The 22,372-nt window shown below is 36.3% G+C and overlaps 4 protein-coding genes across 7 annotated transcripts in view; 1 reads left to right on the plus strand and 3 right to left on the minus strand.

Moving 5' to 3' along the window:
* LOC129243629 (uncharacterized) overlaps window positions 1-11,789 on the plus strand; it is a 31,563-nt gene extending 19,774 nt beyond the window's left edge. The window contains exon 3 of the mRNA XM_054880799.1: window positions 11,432-11,789. Coding sequence (XP_054736774.1) covers window positions 11,432-11,742 — 311 coding nt within the window. The 3' untranslated portion in view covers window positions 11,743-11,789. The remainder of the gene's footprint in view (window positions 1-11,431) is intronic.
* Window positions 1,638-9,008, minus strand: LOC129243628 (aarF domain-containing kinase 1). 3 transcript variants are annotated; one of them, XM_054880798.1, is made up of 3 exons: window positions 8,921-9,008; window positions 2,536-3,825; window positions 1,638-2,297 (listed from the first exon to the last, which is right to left on the minus strand). In XM_054880798.1, exons 2-3 carry the CDS (start codon window positions 3,739-3,741, stop codon window positions 1,956-1,958), a joined length of 1,548 nt encoding a protein of 515 aa, XP_054736773.1. In that variant the 5' UTR covers window positions 3,742-3,825; window positions 8,921-9,008; the 3' UTR covers window positions 1,638-1,955. The 3 variants fall into 3 exon arrangements, with proteins under 3 accessions (XP_054736773.1, XP_054736771.1, XP_054736772.1); XM_054880796.1 differs by having other exon boundaries at window positions 8,695-8,946; XM_054880797.1 differs by lacking the exon at window positions 8,921-9,008 and adding an exon at window positions 8,287-8,457.
* A 765-nt stretch (window positions 11,790-12,554) lies between the features above and the next one.
* LOC129243630 (uncharacterized) lies at window positions 12,555-21,868 on the minus strand. 2 transcript variants are annotated; one of them, XM_054880800.1, is made up of 6 exons: window positions 21,478-21,868; window positions 17,783-17,857; window positions 16,809-17,720; window positions 14,096-14,295; window positions 13,606-13,821; window positions 12,555-13,523 (listed from the first exon to the last, which is right to left on the minus strand). In XM_054880800.1, the coding sequence occupies exons 1-6, from the start codon at window positions 21,739-21,741 to the stop codon at window positions 13,316-13,318; spliced, it is 1,875 nt and encodes a 624-aa protein (XP_054736775.1). In that variant the 5' UTR covers window positions 21,742-21,868; the 3' UTR covers window positions 12,555-13,315. The 2 variants fall into 2 exon arrangements, with proteins under 2 accessions (XP_054736775.1, XP_054736776.1); XM_054880801.1 differs by having other exon boundaries at window positions 16,809-17,717; window positions 21,478-21,867.
* LOC129243632 (uncharacterized) lies at window positions 18,938-21,113 on the minus strand. Its single transcript, XM_054880802.1, has 4 exons — window positions 19,942-21,113; window positions 19,770-19,888; window positions 19,597-19,690; window positions 18,938-19,444 (listed from the first exon to the last, which is right to left on the minus strand). The coding sequence occupies exons 1-4, from the start codon at window positions 20,227-20,229 to the stop codon at window positions 19,328-19,330; spliced, it is 618 nt and encodes a 205-aa protein (XP_054736777.1). The 5' UTR covers window positions 20,230-21,113; the 3' UTR covers window positions 18,938-19,327.
* Window positions 21,869-22,372: the final 504 nt, after the last annotated feature.

A 22,372-nucleotide genomic window follows, 5' to 3' on the forward strand; every position in this document is an offset into this window, starting at 1 on the left:
TGATATTATGCGAAGTATGTGCCATTGGAAACAAAAACCTTTTCTTATCTTTCAAACAGCATACGGATTGACGAAAAATTCGAGTTCCATTGATTAGATCCATTCATTGAGCTCTCCAATAAGGGCTGACTGCATTGATCGGAACAGATGGTGACACGAAGGGGCACTGTCTGGGGAATGCCGCGGGTGGGGCAAGATTTCCCAATTAAGTCCCTCTAAATATTTCTGAACCGATTTACCAACGTGTGGCCTGGAGTTGTCATGCAGCAAAATCATTTTGTCATGTCTACCGTCACATTCCGACCGCTTTTCTTTGAAAGCTCGATTCAAACGCATTAGCTGCAATCGATAACGATCGCCAGTGATTGTTTCAGATGGTTAAAGGAGTTCATAATAGATGACACCCTTCTGATCCCACCAAATACACAACATAACCTTTGAAGCATGAATATTTTTTGAAGCGAAACTTGTTAGGCGTCGATAGACGAGCGAGAATGGTGAGTAAAATTTTAAGGTCATGCAACATTTTGGGCATTTTCGTTTCGCGAGAGAGAAAAAAGACATAACGTAGAGGAAAAGAAGAGAGAAAGCTATACCTTACCGGCAGCAGCGACACCTCTTTTAGGAGGGCGGAAACTTATTCCCATACCCATACAGTAAAATTTAATACGCATGAAGTAAATACTCTTATTTATTTTTTTTGTTTATTAATGTGATCCACTTACCACTTTTGAAGTTAACCAGTTCATGCAACTTCGACAGTTTGCTCTCCTTTTCTGCACACACAACCGCTATTGCCACTAAAGTACAGAATCGCAACAAAGCCCTCAAATCGTTTGCCGCCAGCACTTGGGCAAAGACAAAGAAATGTTGCTATCGACTTTTAAGGCAATAGGCCGACCGGTTCTAAACTATGCTGCACCTTTCTGGCCGCCTAGAACCAGTGATTCGCAGTGGACGAAGTTACAGACCTGCCAAAACACAGTCATAAGGACTGCGACAGGAAGTGTACTGATGTCCCCAATACAACATCTTCATGACGGGGCCCATATGCTCACTATGAAGGAGCATAATAAACTGCTCACCAAGCAGTTCCTGTTAGGGTGTTACCGCAGGTCTCACCCATACAGACACTTGCTTGAGCCTGAGCCACCTCCCAGGTATGTCAGGAGGCACTTCCTTAATTACGCGGACGAGATCCAGGACAAAACAATCCGACAACTACTGAATCGGACAGTGTACAGACAGACCCTTAAGCTCCCGACTCACGAATGCCGTCATCGGAGTACAACTACCACCCATCGCAGACGAAGAGCTCCAACTTCCTCCGAGAGTCTCGCGTAACCTTAGCACAACTACGTTCTGGATACTGTAGCAGGTTAAACTCCTACTTATCTAGAATCGACCCCGACATACTAAACATATGTCCGGCATGTGAAGGCACCCCGCACGACACTAACCACCTTTTCTCATGCCCCATCAAACCCACTCATCTAACACCCCTCTCCCTCTGGACGCTACCTGTCGAAACAACAAGTTTCCTGGGCCTATCGTTAGATGAGTTAGACGAAGACGGCCGGTGATTACACTACACTGACAGAGCAAAGTTACTGCTACAAAAACAACAACAAATAATATTCGATATTTGAAGTAGATCAATAAAATTTTAATAGTTAAATTAACGCATTTAATAATGAATTCATTTCAATAGTTTGCTCACTGGATTTGTATTTTTTCTTACTTTCTTCACTTAAAAAAAATATTTTGTACGCTGCAGCTCATTTGTCCTTTAGTCACTTTATATAATTAAAAGGTGGCCATTTTTTTATAATTACAAAAATAAATTTTCAAAATAACTACATATGTACACACATACAAACAAAAACTTACTTAATTATTAACTTTCCAAATAATTAGAATAAATAAAATAAAATTTTCTTTAGGCATTTTTAATTCTATAAAAGTTGTTTCAACGCCGCGAAGAAACCAAAGTTAATAAACCCCAAGTATACATAAAAAATATTCAATTTGAATATTTCCCATTTCTCACGTATCAATAGCCTCAGAGCTCTCCAGCGTGTTGATTTGAGTGATTTTTGCTCATTGAAGGTCGAATGTACACAACATTTAGACATAACCCAGAAGGCAGTCATGCGATTTTGTGTACGTAGCGTAGCCTCAATGCCTCGGATAAGATCGTTAGTCTTAAGTATGAGCAACATCTGACGATCAACTTGAGCCAACACATCCGCTATGTGCGGTAGTACGAGCGAGGTGTTGTCTTGTAGCGTAGTTTTCTAAGTGACGCAGAAAGTCAGTTATTAGTATTTAAAAAAAGTTAACAATTACACCTCTACTCACCAAGGCACATTAAACAGGTAGCAATTTTGAGTTTTTTCTATTTATTTGGTCTCTAAATTTCCAAATTTTGTTTAATTATATTTTATAGACTATGGACTAAAAGCAAAAACAAAATCCATTGTTCTTGTTGCTTTTGCTACTGCCATTACCTGTTTAATGTGCCTTGCCACTCACCTCTTCTTTGGTGTACTTGACTCTGTTGATGCCTTGGATAAGTGTCTCCCAGGGCCGCCCCGTTACCATGCACGCAAATAATCCATACAAATCACCTTTAATGCCCAAATTCTGACTATGCACACGCATCGCCTGGCGATCAACATTCAATATACTGAGCCAAAGCTTTGAGTACTCATACCGGAATTTATCAGTCAGATTCGCGTAGAGACCATGATCCAATAATATGATTTCTACTTCACCCTTTGGACTCTTATGCACAAGTATGTTTCCTGGATGTGGATCACTGTGCACGAAACCAGTCGTGAATATCATTTCCGAATACAGTTGGCCAATTTTGTTCGACACAGTAAATGGATCGATTTTGTGTTTCTTAATGTAATCGAGATCGTTCACCTGTCCACCTTCAAGGTACTCCATAACTAATATACGCGGTGAGCTAAGTTCCCAATAGATTTTTGGCACACGTAACCATGTATATTTCTGAAATTGTTTTGCTACTTTCTCTGCATTTTTGCCCTCATTGAGAAAATCAAGTTCGACGGGTAAATTCTTCTTGCTTTCATCAACTAGCCATTGTATTTTGAAGTCGGGAAAAATGCGTTCCATTATTTTCACCAACAATTCCATCGTCTTCATATCGACACGAGAATTTCCCTTCACATACGGATGCTGTACTTTGACAGCAACTACCTCGCCAGTTTTTAGTGTGGCCTTATGTACTTGGGCAAGCGAAGCCGTGCCAAGTGGGTTTGGTTCAAATGACTCGAAAATTTCGTCCGGGTTTCGTTTCAAATCTTGACGGATGACTTTGTATAGATCTTCGACGGGATTTTGTGGCGCATTTGAGTGGAGTATTTTCATTGTTTGTACAAATTCTTTGGGGAGTAAATAATCCAACGCACCAACATGTTGACCAGTTTTTATATAAACCCCCTTATTAATACAGATGAGGTCTAGCAGCTTTTGGGCAGCTATTTTATGTACACGACTTTTTTCCGCTTTGTACTCGGGCGAGGTTTTGTCCCATTCACGATAATACAGTTCGCGTTTGTAAGTGAGTGCCACATCGAAAACGGTAATTGCTGAACGACCGAGACGCACAATACCCAAGGAATTGACATCATAGTCGTTGGTGTGTAGACTGAGACCAGTACTGATGACGCCAGCGCCAATGATGCTGTATGAAAGGACACGTCGAAACATTTATGGCACACTTGTTTTGTTTTTTGTTGACTTATTTGGAAGAGCAGTTGTGGTGTAATGTTCGAAGGATTATAAATGTTGTAGCTGTAATTTGGGAGAAAGGAACAATTAATGCGATATGAAAAATATATAGAGTGCAGATGACAGAGGAGTACATAGGTTGTTAGGTGGGTGGTGACTGTGCGTGGGTATTAACTGCTGCTTGTGGCGTACTCAGGTGAAAAATGTTTGTTTATCATTTCACTGAATATTAATGTTTTCACATTTTCTGTATAAGAGAAGAGCTAAAAATAACATCATTCTGGAGTGAGCCTGTTAAGCACATAAATGAAAGAAATTATACATACATACGCACACTCACATACACAATAGTTTTTATTAAACTATTCACCTTATTAAAAAAATGGATTTAATTGACTTTATTTAATTATATGTTATTTTCACATATAAAGATTTATACAGAATCTAACATCTACATACATATTTTAATTTTAATACGTGTGCGAACCAAGGGCACCGGCCTCTTTGCCTAATTTCAGATGCGAAAGATTAAATAAAAAACGTGTTTTATTTAAAATCGATCTCCCTCGGACATACATATGTAAATACATGCATCTAAGTGCATTTCCCATCCGATCGGCAAATTCCATCAATAGTGACTCTTAAAATACTTATACTATGTGGGTATATTGAACAACGATTGTGCTTTGAATTCGAAATAAGGTTGAGAAAAAATCCTACATCATTACCTTAACCATGATTTACGAACCTAATAGTGTTCTGGTGGAAAGGGGAGGGTCTCCGATTGGAAAGCTCGAAGTGAAATGATGATCAGTGAATAAATACTTCGAAACTCACTCACTGCTATCACTCGGCTTACTGCCACTGGTCTTAAAAATGCTAGACCGTAATTTATTCTAGAAATAACAGAAAAGAAGTCATGTTGCATGTAATTCATGAAGTAACATTTGCATGGGAATTTATTTGAGGCTCACAAAATAAAAATGCGAAAACTAAATATTTGGAGACCTCAAAAACAGTTCTAATCATTTTGAATCAATGATAAAGTAACGACAAATAAATAAAATAAAAGATTAACAGATAATCGTATATGTACATTTTTATGGCAATATTATGCTGTAAATCACTTCTTTCTAATATCGGACAATAGCTCCCGTTAAGTTTTTTAATGTTTCTTCTTACCATGTTTTATTCGAAATGCATATTATTGTGGTGGACAAGGAAATAGCGCAGTTCTCTTTCAATCATTAGTTAAGATTATTAAAGATAATTTTTTCGGTAAATTCTTATTTTTTATAATTGCAAATTCTTATATAATTGCGTCCTTTAAAATCGTTATTGGGCAGCAAAATAGGAAGAGGGCCTCACTGCTCACTTGAAAGGAAAACATTATTTGGGACCTTTAAGAAGTGTGGTTCTTTAAAGTCCACTCGAGCGATAACGCTGGAAATAAATGAGAAATGTAGCTTGAATATATCAGGCAGACTTGTTTGAAGACACCTTAATAAAAAAAAACGTATGGGCGTATCAGCAAAAATAAACCGCTACTGTTGACAAAAATTATTTCCACGACAGTCGGTTCTACATTACCGAAACGACCCGGATTTATATCCGGCCAAGGACTGTCACTCCAGCAGCATTCGCCGTATGTAAGTATGAGGAATGTTTATGCTGCTACAACAACAACAACAAAAATTATCCGGCACGTTTGCCTTTCGCAAATTGCCCATAGAAGCAAAGTTGTAAAATTCTGGAAAGAATACCTTTTACGGGCGAAAAACTAAAATTAATCTGACTGGCCCTGATGGGAGGACTTTTATTCATCGTAAAAAACCCAAGAGTTCAATCACCGTAAAGCACAACAAAGACCGTAATGCATGGTGGGGTTACTTGAAAATTTTGGGGATCATTTCTTTCGAACGGAGTTGGACCAATAATGAGAATAAATGACCATATGGAAATTCTTATACAGCCATGGTCATATAAATAGCACATTTAGACTTTGAAAGCAAAGAGTTGAATATGTTTTTAAATAATTATTTTTTATTGGGGAAAAAGCAACATAAAAAATAAAAAACCGTATTTACTTCCACTTTAAAACAAAAAAATTGTCAAAAAGAGTTTCAGTTCTGATTTAATTTACGAGAACGTTGATAACTCACGAAATCTCCTGGACACATAAATAGCACATCCTAAAAAATTCCAAATAAAAGCAAAAATAGTAAATAAATCAGATAGTTAAGTAACAATATTGTTTTACCAGATTAGTATTTTGTACTATATCCACCGTTTTTGATTACTTCTTCAAGCTGTCGCTCCATGCTTTCTACAAGCTTGTGGCATCTTTCCTTTGGAATTGAGTACCAAGCCTGCTCAACTGCGGCCCACAAATCATCAACATTTTTAAAATTTTTGTTAGCGAATTTGATCTTGACGTCATTCCACAAATTTTCTATTGGATTGAGAACAGGGCTCTGCTTCGGCTAATCCAGTACATTAATTTTGTCTCTTCTGAGCCATTGCTTCAATGTCTTTGCAGCATGCTTCGGATCATTTCCTGCATAAATGTCCAATTTAATGGCATAAATTCAAACACAAATGGCTCCATTTTATTCTGGAGTGTATCCAGATACTGAAATCTATCGATTTTACCAACCACGTTAACAATCGGCCCAACACCATGCCAGGAAAAAGTTCCCCAAACCATGATGCTTCCGCCGCCGTGTTTAATCGTCTTTTTTGTTAACCTAGGATTTTGCGCTTGATTTTTTGGACGACGTACAATAGTTTTCCCATCTGGTCCCATCCTATTTATTTTGGTTTCGTCGGTCCAAAGTACGTTTTTCCAAAACTGAATAGATTTGTCTTTATGGGTTTTTGCAAAGGCAAGTCGGTGTTTGATATGTCTTTTTGAGAGGAGTGGTTTTTTTCGGCTTATGCGGCCAAACAACTGGGCTGCGTTAAGTCGCCTACCTACAAGCTTTTTGGACACCTGTAGACCAGATTTTTGGTTTATTTCAAGCATTATTTGCTGTGTCGACTTAAAATGATCTGCATTGCTTTTGCATATTGTAGCTCTATCTACATTAACATCAGTTTTTCACGGCTTTGGTTTTTTTCCCGTATTTTTGCTTAGGTAGAACTAAATTATTCCATTTTCCGAGAGAACATCATGATTTCAGCTATTCGTGCAATGTTTTCCACGACCCATTTTTAGTAATTACTTTAAAATTTTATTTAACACGTTGACTGCCGAGCGAAATTTGCTGGTTATCACACAGCGCCGCAAGTGTGCATCACCACCACACCAAAAACAATGCGCCGGCACCCATTGCCCGGCGCGGCAGTCAACGTGTTAAGAAACAAAAAAATATACTAAATATCTCTGAAACAATATTCAAGTATTCTCCGCTGCACAAGTTACAATGTGCTATTTTTGTGTCAACTTCAATCAAGCATAAATAAACAACCAAATTTATTTGATCAAAGCAAAGTTCGTACTAAAAACTTAACTTAACGTATAAGGTTCACATTTGTGCTATTTATCTGTCCATGGCTGTATATATAATATCATATACATATATTGATGTTCTCAAAAATGCGACGGAGTCATGTTCCATCGAGTCCATGCCAGTAAACTGGTTATTCAATCATGATAACTACCCACTTCCTAAGAAAAAAATGTACTGAGACTGCTTTCAGTGTCCTGTTCAAAATGTTATAAATCCCGATTTTTCGAACTCCTCATAGTTCTAGATATTGAAATATTATTTATTTAGCGTTCTTTTATTTTTTAATAATACCGGAATAAAAGAATAGATTTGTGCAAAAATAACTGTTTTTATTGTTATTGTGGCGAAGTGCGCTATTTCTCTGTTCATAGCTGTATATTTAACTGAGGCAGTAATAAAGTATAAAAGAGAGAATATAAATAAATGAAAAATAAAAAATATAATATCTTACTTAGGTTGCGGTGGCTTTAGCAGCCTAGGTTGCGAACTAATCAGCCGCCCCTCGTGCTAATACGTACAATATCTCAAAAAATGAACCACCACAATCAAAAAAATAAAAACAATTTTTTAAATTATATGTCCCTACAATTCCAATCTATTTTTAATAGTCTTAATTTAATAACCGATTTTTAAAAATTCAAATATCTGCATTTATGCATAAGCGACGCCATAGTAATGTTGGATGATTTCTTTATTTTTGTTGTTTCGTCATATAGCTGAATGGAAAGTATTTGGACGATTATAAATCTGGGCAGTTCCAGTTTATCTTTTGGAGCGCTGTTCTATCCGTGCACCATGTATCGCTTCCCTTTTTTTAAGTCTAGATGAGTAACACAAAATTTTAAAAACCATATGATTTAATGACTATTCAATCCATCAATCAATCAAAATTATAACTTTGAAATATTTTTCAATGTGCCACCAACTGATAGCAAACTGGTGCTAAAAATCTGAGAGCACCAATTTGTATTTATCTAAATATGTATGTATGTATATCTGTATGGCTCACTACCGTATAAAACAGTTGATTTTAATTCACAAAAACCAAAACTAAATAGAAACAAGAAACACTCGCGCTCCTCCGCGTTGCACTGTGTTAAACGTTTTTCGTTGCTCAAGACGAACTGTGACGAATACCTGTGGAGTACTGTGCACTCTGTTGCTGTCGATTATTTGTTTTTCATGACTTTCACTCTGCCTATACAACCAACCACCCACCTATGCCCCCAACGAAAGAAACAACAACAAAAAACGGCAAGCAATAGCACTTTGGTACTCAATAACTTTGAAATCCAAGTGTAAACGTGCGTCTCCGTGACGTGTGACGTGGTTACATAAACAATGTATAATTTTAATTGAATTTTCTATTAAACAAATATTTGCAGAGCACATTTGGCAACGCAGCGCGAATTTCACTTACACCACAACTCTACGATGTCTTGTCAATAGTTGTGAAATCTTTAGAATTTGACACAGGCAAGACGCTCGTAAAGTATTGAACAAACACGTGTGGAAATGCTATAACTTTAGTCCTAACATGACTTTTGACACCGATTTAATAAATTTTTAATGTTTATGACGGAACAACCATGACGATAAAGGCATCGACTTTGACCTTAACACAGCCATACAACACATGCGCTTACCGCGAGCAACAACACCCGACTGCCAAACAAACGCAATGCTTATACGATTTGCTCTTGATGAGTTGGACGCGGCGCATCTCTGAGTAGAGTATTATGGATGCGTTTTTACGAGTAGCTGCTGTTATTGAAGCAGTATTACTGCCCACTCTCTCGCGTATTTGTTTTCGTTTGACTTTTATTTTTATTTTACCTATGTATGTACTTATGTGTGTATGTATTTCTACTATTTTATATTACTTATCATTCCAACAAACCTTTTCACTAAAGTGCCTTAGTGTAGTGCAACAGGTACCATAACTTAGGAATTTTGATGATGAATTGGGTAATTTGGTTAAACGAAAGCAAACACAGATTGTTAAAGAAATAGTGCAGACTTACCAGCTCGAGCCCTTTTTAAAAATATTAAAACGCAAAATTTAAAAAAATATTTTTAGTACTGGGGTGCTCCTATACATCTTTACACCAAGCAGAAAAGTAGCAAATTCAAAAAGCCCATGGTATATCAGGTCAGCTCATGGTAGCTTCTCAACGAGCACACTAACAATACGGTTTTGATAATTTGCAACCATTTTTTTCAAGTTCTGAAGTTCAAGTTCTTACACTGATAATTAGCTTAGGATAGCTGCGTTGGGGACAAACACGCAATGTTAAGGTATTTCTTTGGTGTTGTTTTAAAATCATGAAACACAAAATATTCCCCTTATCAATTTTTTTTAAATGCTGCTGAAGTGCTTATTCTAAGCCGGATATACACAAATCCGGCTCGTTTCATATACCCGATGACGGACTAACTTTGATTTGGGTCAAGATTTCTACTTGAAAAGAGCTGAATTTTTGCGTATTAATTTACTAAAGAAACTAAAACTGTCATTCACTGCGTAACTAACAAATCTTTTGGTTCTATTTGTATATAAATTTTAAGAAGTTTTTCAAAAGCCTTTCTATTCTAAATTTGTTTTTGTATTCATAATTTTTGACCATCCAAAACTCTCGAAGAACTTTCCAGGTGTCAAAAAAACAAAAATTTTCCGATCCTCGATTTGTACGATTGATGCCGTATGCACTCTTTTGTATCCACAAAATAACTGATATTACGCATATTGTTTCAAACCGCTCATATACGAAGATTGCATGTTCGTAACTTAAGTTTGAAACAAGGGTCCTCGTGTATGCCACGCATTCCCATGGCAGCCGGTTCTACGTTACGGGAATATCTCGGGTTTTTCCCGACCAAGGGCTGCCACCCCAGTAAACTAGCCCTGTCTAGTGTACCGTATCCCAGCTATTACAACTGTATGCCACGCTTACTTAACAAGCTTTTAACATGGTTTTAAAAGCTAGCGACATTTGCACAATGTATATTAGTGTCTTAGGTATACTTTTTTAATTAAATTTACAATTGTTTATTTAAAAATAAAATTTTTGGAATAAGCAATATCTCTTGGATATTATAGTATTATTTTAAAAATTTATCCATCGGAATTTATTGACAGCTGATAACCAGCCTATCTTATGTGTATAAGTTTTTAATTTAGTAACTTTATAAGATTAAAGCATTTCTATTAGCAAGAACTTTACACGTGACAACTGAACTCAGCAGGAAACATTAAAATTGGTTTTTATAAAATAATACTTTTGAGGCCAATACTCAGTTTTCTTTTCAATATTTCCAATATTGTTTGCAGAAACCAGCTCAATACAATATTTAAGGGGGTAGTATGGTATTTTTTTTTTCATTTTTTTTTTTTTTTTTTTTTTTTTAAATTATTCTATAACATCTTAAGATTATTGTGTGAAAGTTTGAAGTGCATTAGAGTAAAATTGACAAAGACACAAAGGATTAAGTATCTACCTCTCCAACCGGATTTCACAATCTTCACAAATCTTTAAACGCGTTTTTCTCACACTTGCCTTTTTTACGGTCGGTGTCCACTGTAGATTCATATCTACTGCACCGATTCTTTTCAAATTTGGTTTTTTTGTTTCTTTACTTTATTCACGAGGTAATGACGTCGAGTTTTTTTTTTTTTAAATTTTGTCATATTTTAAAACAACAAAGTTTTCAAATTTTTTTTATGAAAAATCGTTGTTTTGACTTCAAAGCGCTTTAAAAAATTAAAAAAAAAAAAAAATTCGACGTTGTTACCTGCGAAACTTTATTAGCTGATGAAATCAATTTGGTTTTTTGATTTTAGTTGATCCAGTAATGAGTTCTGAGGGACACCGCAATAAAACTTTTTTATGAGACGTCCGCGAAGATTCGCTGCCACCAACTCATTTCTTCATAAAAATCAATGAAAATTTCACACAATATTCTTTAAATATGACTTTATAATGAAGTAATTTTAAAATTTTGAATAAATCAACTGCGTCGACAAAAAAAATTTCGAAAAATATGCTTGTTTTACACCGAATTAACCATACTACCCCCTTAAATGAAATTGTAGAATTTGTATTGTAGCGTTCTCCTTCATACTCATTTGTTGTCTTACCTTTTTTCTTTATCCACAGCCCGTCTGCACGCCCAAGGGAATGGAAACATATGCTTACCGCCGAGCAGCACTGTTGGCACAGATACATCCATGCCAATCAGTGATAATCCACCCACATACGAGAATGCTATGGCGAATTACATAGATGCGAAGCAACAGCTACGTGCGATGGAGGAGGGTGCTATGGGTGGTGCCATGGCAATGACAGCTTCCACAACAACGATCGAAACATGTATCACCGAAGTAGGTGCAAGTCCCACAGACTTGACCGTTAACTGCGCTAGTGCGGCAAACACAAGCAACGAAGCACCGAGACCAGCGCTCCATTAGCAAAAGTGAATTAAATCTTTTAAGGGACGGCGTTTATACCCTTTATACCCTAAACCATTGATTGCATTGTAGTGCTAAATATAAGAATAAGATATAATAATAAAAATCTACAAGGTGGTTCAAAATTAATCATCCAATTTTGTTTTTGAATAACTTTTTCACTAAATTAAAAGATGTTGTGTGATAGAAATCTTTATTTTGAGCTTTACGCGCTCCATTGCTTGTCTGTTTTTATACTGCAGCTCTTTAGTTGACAAGTGTCAAGTACGATTGGCGTACGACGTCATTTGTAAAAATAATAAATCTTTCGGTAAGGTGATTAATTTTGCGCCACCTTGTATACTCATTCTATCGGTACTGCATATATTTTTGACAAACAAATTGCATTTTTTTCCTATGTATATCTGCAAAGCCTCGAAGAAAAATATCTAGTAACTTGAAGACCTTGTTTTACGAAAATTTAATTTAAAGCTCAATTAGAGATGCCGCACCCATAACCATAGCCATAGCCAAGCTTTTTAGAAAGTATCATATTAGCAGCAAAATGTCAACAAGCGGGGCCGTTTATTGGCTATAAAAGCAACTGAGTAATTAAATTAGTTCTGAATTTCACTTTTTCATGTAATGAGGTCTTTCGTGGCTAATCTGTTTTATCACTTTGAATTTTTTTAGATCTATTGTGCTCAGTATTCGAATTTCGAAATTGAAATGCTTAAAAGTAGTTTATTCACGTGACATAAAACCTCAAAAAAGTGACTGAATAAATTAGTTCATATTTTTTTCACATGCTTAAAAAAAAGAAAAGACATAAATAATAATAACGAAAAGTATTGTATTAACATATTCCTCCACATATACATGAAAACACATACAGCCTTGCGCAAAAGCTAAGCAAAGAATTCTTTTCAGCCATGGATAGCATATTTTCTAAAGCATAGTCATACATAATATACTTCGAAACATGTTTAGGAAAATTTATTTCAACAGGGTTAGGGATTAATATTTTTATATACATACCTGTACATATAAATAAAATTCAGATTTTTTCTTAAAAATCATTAACAGGCCAGTAATTCGAAAAATGGCTACAAATACCCTCAAAAACTTTATTCTGTTAAGCGATTTCTTGTGTTTAACCCGGTTTTTCGCTTGGAAATTTTTTTAGACTTCACTTATCATGGCCGGCCTCTTAGTTCGTATTTTAAAACATAAATGCAACTCCAGGTTCCATATTTATTAACAAAAGAGCGTAAGATTGACACCATCGCCTACCAAATGTTGCTTAGTATTTGCACGGCTCCTTTTATGACTGCTTATCATTTAGGAATTAATTACAACAATTTATTATATTGTCAGAAACAAAGATTAATAATCCGAGTTCGGGGATTAAAACAAATATAGGTTTAATCTCTACTCATGGCAAAAAAGTTGCTTTGCTTAGGCACAGTACTGTATGTAAGAAACTAAAAAGGATAACTTCGAATATACAAGCGGACAAGTTGCTATAAAAGATAAGTATACAAATATTACATTTTCTAAAACTAGAGTGCAAAAGACTTGGCGATTGTTTAGATTACGTCCGATTGAGAATAGTTTGTAATGATGGACCCCATTTGCCGTATGGATCTTTGGCTACCATAAATAGGTCATTGCACCAGGTAAAGCCAATAACACGATTCTCGATTAGTTTTTTGAAGGCGGAATTTTCATTAATCAGGTCACGGTAGTTATCATTCGAAACAATGGCTGCATCGATTTCGGAAGCCAATTGTAAGATAAAACTGCATTACAAGAAACAAAAGAGAACAATTTAAGAAATTTGGCGCACTCGTGTCTATATACGCTGCAGCTTATTGTACTTACCGATCATCATAACTAATTGTAAATTTTCCTGGTAAGTTTTTACAAGGCGTAACCACAATTTTACCAGCTCTATGTAGTTCGAACATTGCCGAAGATTCGGAACATCTGTGCATACGAAATTGTGGTACAACAGCCTTAACTTCATGCCCCATTTTTTCGAAATATTCAATACATATTTTTAAACCTTTTACCGAAAATTCCTTGTTGAGAGCATGACTAAGAGAATTAAAGAAATGTAAAATATTAATTTATTAATAAAACCAATAACATTCAAAACTTCACGAAAGTCTTTAGAATATGCTTTAGACGCTTGTAGCAAGTACGAGGGCGCTCCATGAAAAAGTTTTTATATTCATATAAAAGTAAATTTTAAATAAAAAATACCCACTACTAAATTTCGTTGGATTTGTACGTATTCCTCATATCCAGTTCTACTGAGTTCTATACAGATTTTTTATTTTACGCACAAAAATTTTCGAAAATAACTTACTTAAAAGCGACGTTGCAGCCATCGATGAGTATTAAGCGCTTCTTTGATTGTTTTTCTGCCGCTTTAGGATCATCAGCATTTGGATTGTACGTATTATTGTTGTAAGCAACTAACTCTTTTCTCTCGCTATTTGTGAAGAGTCCACTTTTTATAGCTGCTCTTCTCGGTGTACGTGGCGGACTCTTCGGCACGATGATTGGCTGCAATATTACAATGAAAGATTGAACAACAATTTAAAAAATATCAAAGTGGCAAAAATCAAATAGTAGTATATATGTTATATGGTGTAACGCAACATAAGCTGCAAGAGAATATATGCCTAAAAATCACTCCAGAATGTTGTTGTTGATGTAGCAGTTCATCAAGCTCTGCCAGGCACGGTGAAATAACCGGCCGTTGCCGTTGATATCATCTAACGATAGGCCCAAGAAACATGCTGTTTCGACGGGGTGGGTCGAACGGGATAGAGGTGTTAGGTGAATGGGTTTAACGAGGCACGTGAATAAATGGTTGATGGTGTCGTTGTTGTTGTTGTAAAAGCATACAATTTTTTCATAAATATCTGGTCGCCTGGAACTAGTGATTCACAATGGACGAAGCTTCAGACTTGCCAAAACCGTGACATTCGGACAGCGATGGGAAGCCTCTTTATGCCCCCACTTCGACGAGGCTGAAATGCTCCCTGAGCCGTCTCTTAGGCACGTCAGGAGGCACCTCCTCAATTACGCCGATGAGATCCAGGATAAAACAGATCGACAATTACTGGAACGGACAGTGTACAGACAGACTATAAACGACATTCATTGCAAGACACTTACCACCTTCTTAAGCTCCCGACCCCCGAATGCCGTTATCGGAGTCCAACCACTAACATCAACCCCCCTGCGACACCACTTGCTTTATCTTCACCTCACCTCGAATTTGCCGACGACCTCTTCAGTCCCGGAAGGGTTGACTGTTCAACATTCATTCCCATGGCATGAAAAATATATCACCCTACCCCTTTCTCCTGTGGTGAGTTTCAGGGGGCAACAAATCAAAGTCCTCAAACGCCATTGGCCCTGACGGACTGAACGCGCTGATGTTGAAGTACCTGGGACCATTGGGAGTAGGATTTCTTAAAAAGTTTTCAATTTGTCCTTGGCCACTCTCATCATCCATGAAAGCAGGGAGAGTGGTCCCACTACTGAAACCAGGGAAACCCGCCTACCAAGTGGATGATATTTATCAGTCGTCACTCCCGCCAGCGCTGAAGAGACCTGCGCTTGTCTGGTCGCCTGGAACTAGTGACACGCAGTGGACAAAGCTACAGACAGGCCAAAATACTGCCATTCGGCCAGCGAACGGTTGCCTCCTGATGTCCCCTATTCAACACCTTCACAATGAGGCAAAGATACTCCCTGTAATGGAGCACAATCAACTGCTCAGCAAGCAGTTCCTGCTGGGGTGCTACTGACAGAAATCTACTGGGCCAGACAGTGTTTAGACAGACATTAAACGACATTCACCGGGAGACTGTTACGATCTACAGCAGATGAAGAGCTGCAGCTTCCCCGTGAGACACGCGTAACACTGGCACAATTACGTTCTGGATATTGTAGCAGGTTAAACTCTTACCTATCCAGAATTAACTCCGACATACCAAGCATACATATGTCCGACATGTGAAGGCACTCCGCACGACACTAACCACCTTTTCACATGCCTCTAAAACCTACTCATCTAACACCCCTCTCCCTCTGGACCCAACCCGTCGGAACAGCATGTTTCCTGGGCCTACCTTTAGATGACGACCGGTGATATGACCTACACTGACGGGGTTTCTATCACTGTTAAAACAAACACATCAACAACTGTTGAATATCATCTAGTAGCGTAGAATGAGTGATTATATGGAAACCATCGATATGTTTAACGCTACTAGGGCCGTTTCCTCACAAGAGCAGCTTTGGTTAAGCACATGGTTTATCTGCGGATTTATGGCGTTAAGTGCAGTCGTGGTCCTATGCACTTTGCAGAACCCATGCAGATGTGTAGCTGGGGTCGGATGTTTCTTAAGAACGGGAGTGGCAGGACTTTTAGAGTCTTCACTACTGGGAAAAGGAGAGTTATTGGGCGATACGATTCCCCTAGGTTGGTGGGTTTTAGCAAGTTCCACTTTTCACTTGAGCGAGCGTGGCCACGGACAAATTGAATACCCTAATGACATAGTCTACCCCATATGACCCATATTGTTCAACATCAGCATGTCGATACCAGCGGACTTAATGGCTTTGGAAGCATTTGCTTTCCTGATGGCCACTTGGACCGCATCGCTGCAGAAAGAAGCGGTGAGTTGGCAGATTGTGCAACCGTCTGGTAGCACGACGCTTGGATCGTTCCCACAACAGTCGGTTCTACGTAACCGGAACGACCCAGCTTTATATCCAGCCAAGGACTGTCACTTCAGCAGTATTCCCAGTATATGTATGGGGATTGTTTATGCTGCTACAACAACAATAACGACGCTTGGATTTATCAACCGATTTAAGTTTAGTGATCTTAGTGTTAAAGTTAATAGAGGAGCGGTTATTTTCGGAAATAAAATGCAATATAATATCTAATATATCTACAAATCGAGACGATAATGGGCACAGGCCTAGAATGTATTTATCATAGTTGCAAAATGCGTTTAAGCTTGAGATTTCATTAAATTGATTTTTGTAGAACTTACATTCGGTACATCATCACTGCTCAGCGGCACAAAATCGAGCATTGGTGCAGGTTTATCCGATTTTCCAACAGTTTCACTTATAAATATTACGGAGTCATCCATTTCGTTCTCCTTTTCGGTTACTTTTTGTGTTGTATCGTTTACTATGTCTTCCAAAATGATTACATCTTCCGAAGTCGAAGTGTCCTTTCGCGATTTATTTTTTCTTCGTTTTCCCGCCTTCGATTTGTGGTTTCTAACCAAATTCGACATTCTAGTATAACTGATGAAAGTGTCTTCAGAATTGATGCTTTCTAGAAAGTTGTTTCTAGAAACATCTTCATAAAAAAGGCTAGATACATCACTTAAGTGATCCTGCTCAATATTCTGTGTAGAGTTTTGCACAACCGATCGTATGGGTCCCTCGTCATATGGGGTTGATGTGAGTAACTGGCCGGCGAGTCTACTTTGGCGATCATTTACACTCTGAATTATAGAAACATAACCAGAGGAAATGTTATTTTTGGCTATTGTGCGAGATGTGACTGGCTCATCGTCATCAATAACGATTTTTTCGATTTGCGGTTCAATACAAATACAGTCATCATCATTATCTTCACCCATAACTGTAGATGAATTGTTGGTAGAAGGACTTTTATTGACTTCATCATCCGAGATTATTTCACCTTCTTCGAGACTATTATTAAGTAAGGTGGATACTTCGCTTTCATTTTTGGAATTATTTGTCAAATTTAATTTACGTTTTAATTTATTCCTTCGTTCTAAATATTTTGAATTATCATTTTGTAATTGGCGCCGCTTTATGGCTCGCAGAAGTTTTTTGGTAATTTTTTGACTGGCCGTCGTCGTATTACTGCCCAAAGAGCTACGATTATTAAGCCTATTATTACGTAGGTATAAGCGACGTTGCTGCTTTTAAAACAATATGACAAGATTAAGTGCGAATAAAAAAATATTTAGCAATTTAAGCTTACCCTGTCGTCGCGAGTCTTTTTAAAGTCACCGCCTCTTCTTATATGGCTAATTTGAGGAGTCTCCATCACTTTCGGCTTGGAATATATATATATATATATTTATATGTAAAAGAGAGTCAAAATTATTAAAACTTATCAGAAATATTATTATTAAATATAATTGCAGCTGGTATTACTAATATAGCATCGGTGTATACTTACCTATAACGACAACAAGCTAAAGTTGAACTGATTTAATTATTTACTTAGTCCAACACTCGCCCTATTTGGTATAGGAGGAATCGGTTAATAACCAAGCTTTCTTGGGTTATTACGGTAATTTTCAAAAATTACATATTTCAGCAATGTTCGAAAGACGTAATAGATAAATATAATTAATAAATAAGATTGTTCAAAAATATTAAGAAAAAGGTGTGACACTGCCCTCTTTAAATAAACGCGATAATATTTTCTCTATTAACATCAAAATGTAACCAAAATTTTGCCGCCCGTCCGTTCGTCTGTTCAATTAAAAAGTGAAATAACTTGACGAATTTAAACTGGACGAATTTAGCTGACATACATACATATAACGGTAATTTAAAAAAATGCCTTGCAGGCGCTGGTTCGAAAAGCAATTGCGTAATCGGAAAGAAAATAGTGTAATACTACGAAAAAAAGCGAAGTTCTCAGTCTAGGAAAAATTAGTTCTTATCTTTCCCATATAAAATCAATATTGTCATAAATACCATGATTATATGAAAACTTATAAAACATCCTTTACACTTCTTTAATTTAGTGCAATTATAATTTGGAAAAACCGATACCATGTGAGGACAAACATGAACATACATATGTATATTCTTGCGCAAATTTTAGATTCTCACTTTAGCTTGTTCCCTTATACATACCTGTTTGGTTTCCATCGAAGCAATTTTATAATACCTCTGCCATTTTGGTAAAGTAATAAGTCGAAAAGCATTGAGTGCAGAAAATATATGCTTACGCATTTGCCTTCATCTAATGCTCTTCGAATTAGTTAATTTATCCAAAATGCCAAATAATAGTTTATTCAATAAAACACATTTTTTCCTTTTTTACATATTTATTGCAATCATTTCTTTTAAATACACACACAATTATAATTTTAATAAATTCATGTATATATATTTGACGGTAAGTTGGGGCGTAGAATTGAGAAAAAGTAAGCCGGGCTACATTTACAAGGTGGGTTGAATGTTTGGTAGTTTAATATCGATTTGACAACGTTGAGATTTCGCACCATTTAAATAATAAATAAATACATTTCAAAAACTAATGTATATCTTGGAAATTACCACCGCCCACAAATGCAATGTTAATTGCATAGCTAAATATTTTTTAAATCGCACGTATAAGCATATATGTACATAAACATATTGTTTTGCATTAAGTTAACTTTCATTTGATGAGTTGCATTTTCTAAACGTTACTTTGTTTTCTGATTTCTGTATTTCTCATATATACTATGCACTCATTATGTACGTGTATGTTTTTTTAACAAAATCATTCGGCCCGACAGTTTTACTATGCTTTTAGAGCGTTTATTTCATCTTTCATATTTGAACGTGCTGCAGCTTCATAGCGAACTTGAAATTCCGGTGTTGAAAATATATTTGGTATACTTAGCAATGCTTGAAGTACCTAAAAATTTAATACACATTAAACCAAACTATGATAGAACCTAAAGTACGGCCACTTCAGCACTTCACTGCCACTTCAGCAGCATTCCCCGTATATGTATGGGGAATGTTGATGATACTACAATACAACAACAACAACAGAACTTAGAGTACCTTTAAACGCATGTTTTTGTAATCCTCATCGCTCATATGCTCATATTCTCTACGGAGTAGTTGACTATAGCGTTTATAATCTTCCGCATTTGCGCTATAAAAATAAAAATTATAGTTCCTTGATACAAAGGCCAAGTATAAGATATTATTAAAATCTTTTAAAGTTTATTTACGCTAGTATAACAAGATCCAAATCCTGCAGTAAGTTCGCATCATCTTCAAACGTCGTGTTCAGCTCGTTCTCTGTCGATTCATCACCCAGAAGTTTCAATATCAGATTCCTGGACTCTGTCTGCAAGAAAAAAGGTATTTCATACTTCTAAAGAATATGAATAAACTACTTACGTCTTCTAGCGATGCATCGCAACAAAATTCTTCAAATGCTGCACAATTCCCTTTCGCACAAGGTTGTACGCCATCGTAAGAATAGTATTGAAAGAATGCAGCCAACACAAGAGCAGGCTTACAGTGCTGCAAATGTGTTTGCTTATGCTGCATCATTTCATTCCAATTGTGATAATAACGTTTGGATTGACTTTCATTTAGACGTTGTTTTATTCGTGTGTACCAGCTTTTGGCCACATCTTCAGATACTGCAAAGTGTTTGCATGTCTTGTGCCATAACTCCTCCATTGTTGGTGTCTTAATTCAATGCACTAGTATTTATATGCTCACTTATTTTTTTTTTTGTAACTTAATTTTTAGCGAAATTTACGCGGCACTTTCGACTTGTGAAAATCAATAGAAATGCCTTTTTGTAATACGGAAGACTTTTTGCCGTGCTGCTAATAAGGATGATTCAACCTGAGTAAACGATTTTCAGTCTTCCTCTTGACAGCTCATTCTGTGGATAAGGGCCATTGCAAGGCGAATAGAATACAGAATTCTATTATTCTTGGGGCTATTGAAGGGGAATATCGTATATTATGGGATGCAGAACCGTTATAAGAGCCATTAGAGTTGCCAAGCGTACTTAATTTTTTTAGAATGCGGTTACATACTCGCCCTTTCACAGGCCTGTATTTACGATTTCTTTACTACCAGGAAAGATATGTTTACGAGTATAATGTCTACCTAATTTTAAATATTTTATACACAAATCGATATTTCAACCTTTTGATTTTTAGTAGTTTTTATGGTAATTATATACTTTATGGAATAACTGGAAAAATTGATCAGCAAAAATCAAGAGGGTACCATCGACGCGAACTGATCCAGGATTAATCACCTGATTTTTTATCTCTGTTCAAAAGTTATTAACAAAAAACACGTTTCAAGCACTATATACACGAAAGTTATTACTGTACACTTAGGGGTCAAACTTTGCTTTCTCAAGGTAAATATATTTAAACCATATTTTCTACAAAAACTCGACAAATATTAACATTAACTTAACATTTAACATTAATGTTAAATTTATAAATTCAAATGCTCTTTTCTCCGAATACGTTCATTTTTACACCTCGGATCAAACCTAATGGTAAACTTAATGAAAACAACAAAAGGTAAAAAGGGATTTCATATTTTAAAGTTCTAGCACGATTTTTTTTATAAAATTATTTGCTTATATTTTCCGGATAAAATAGTACTTTATGGTAATGGAAAGTTTATCCAAACTTAACTTGTAATGATCAAATTAAAAGAAATAAGTTATATTGAAATAGCATAGAATTAAAAAGCGATGCCGCACTTTTTATATTAAAATTTAGGATCGCTTGGCAATTCCTTATCGGTGGTGAAGGACACTGACAGTTCTACGACGCATGCGCTGCATACGTTGATGAAAAATATGTTGCTAACTTTGTAAAACATAATAATAAACAGACGCGTGGACATCTATGTAAATAAATAGCCACCTTATCTTTTGGTCAGCACACTTACCATTGAACCGTTGCCAACTTCTACGACTGCTTCACATAACCTTATATCCTCCCTTTGCTTCCCTTTTAATTTGTTTGCCAAAACTTTCTGCACAGTTAGATTTTGTTTTCTTGTTTGCCGCTTAGATATTTTCCGCGCTTTCCTTTTGTTTCGTTTATTACACACTTTGCGGGAGGATGAAGGTTTGGACACACCAATGTTTTCGGAATCAACAGCACTGAGTCGGCTAACGTGTTTATGTTTTTGTTTGCGTTCCGACCGCATTATAACATTATGGAAGTTTATTATTTTTAAATACCTGAATAAAAAACGCAAAAGTTTAATTCCAACTACAAATGTGTGTTTGGAAATACTTTATTTCATAAAAATTCACAGCTGATTTATGCTTCTTTTTTTTAGGACTCATTCACAGTTGTAACTTCCCTAAGCGATTTGTTATGCATGAACTTATTCAAAAATTGAATTTGAAAACTGTACATACTACGATTAAGGTACGTTCACACATGCCATAATTACCAATAAATCCACAAAATGAATATACCCGTTCACATATGGCAGATTACCTGCAAAATTGACTATCAGTTGTCAATACTGTTGTGAAAAGTTTTCCTTCATAGAAATTATTGCGGTAGATTATTTCGATGTTTTTGGTTTGTTTAATTATACCTAACAATATGAAGTTAAGACAAGGAGAAGGAATAGCTGATTTAATTGCGCAATTGGCTGCTAATAACAAACAGTTGGAAGAAATCCATAAACGACGTTTACTAAGGTTTCAAAAAAATCATGGCAGCAATCTTGTGTGATATTAACTCTTCTTGTAATAACTGAAAGGGAAAATTCTAGTGGTATGTGAACTTCTATGGCATAAAATGGAAAGCTTCATTTTCACATA

This window comes from Anastrepha obliqua, chromosome 4 (genome assembly GCF_027943255.1).
Source record: "Anastrepha obliqua isolate idAnaObli1 chromosome 4, idAnaObli1_1.0, whole genome shotgun sequence".
Taxonomy (NCBI): Eukaryota; Metazoa; Arthropoda; class Insecta; order Diptera; family Tephritidae; genus Anastrepha; species Anastrepha obliqua.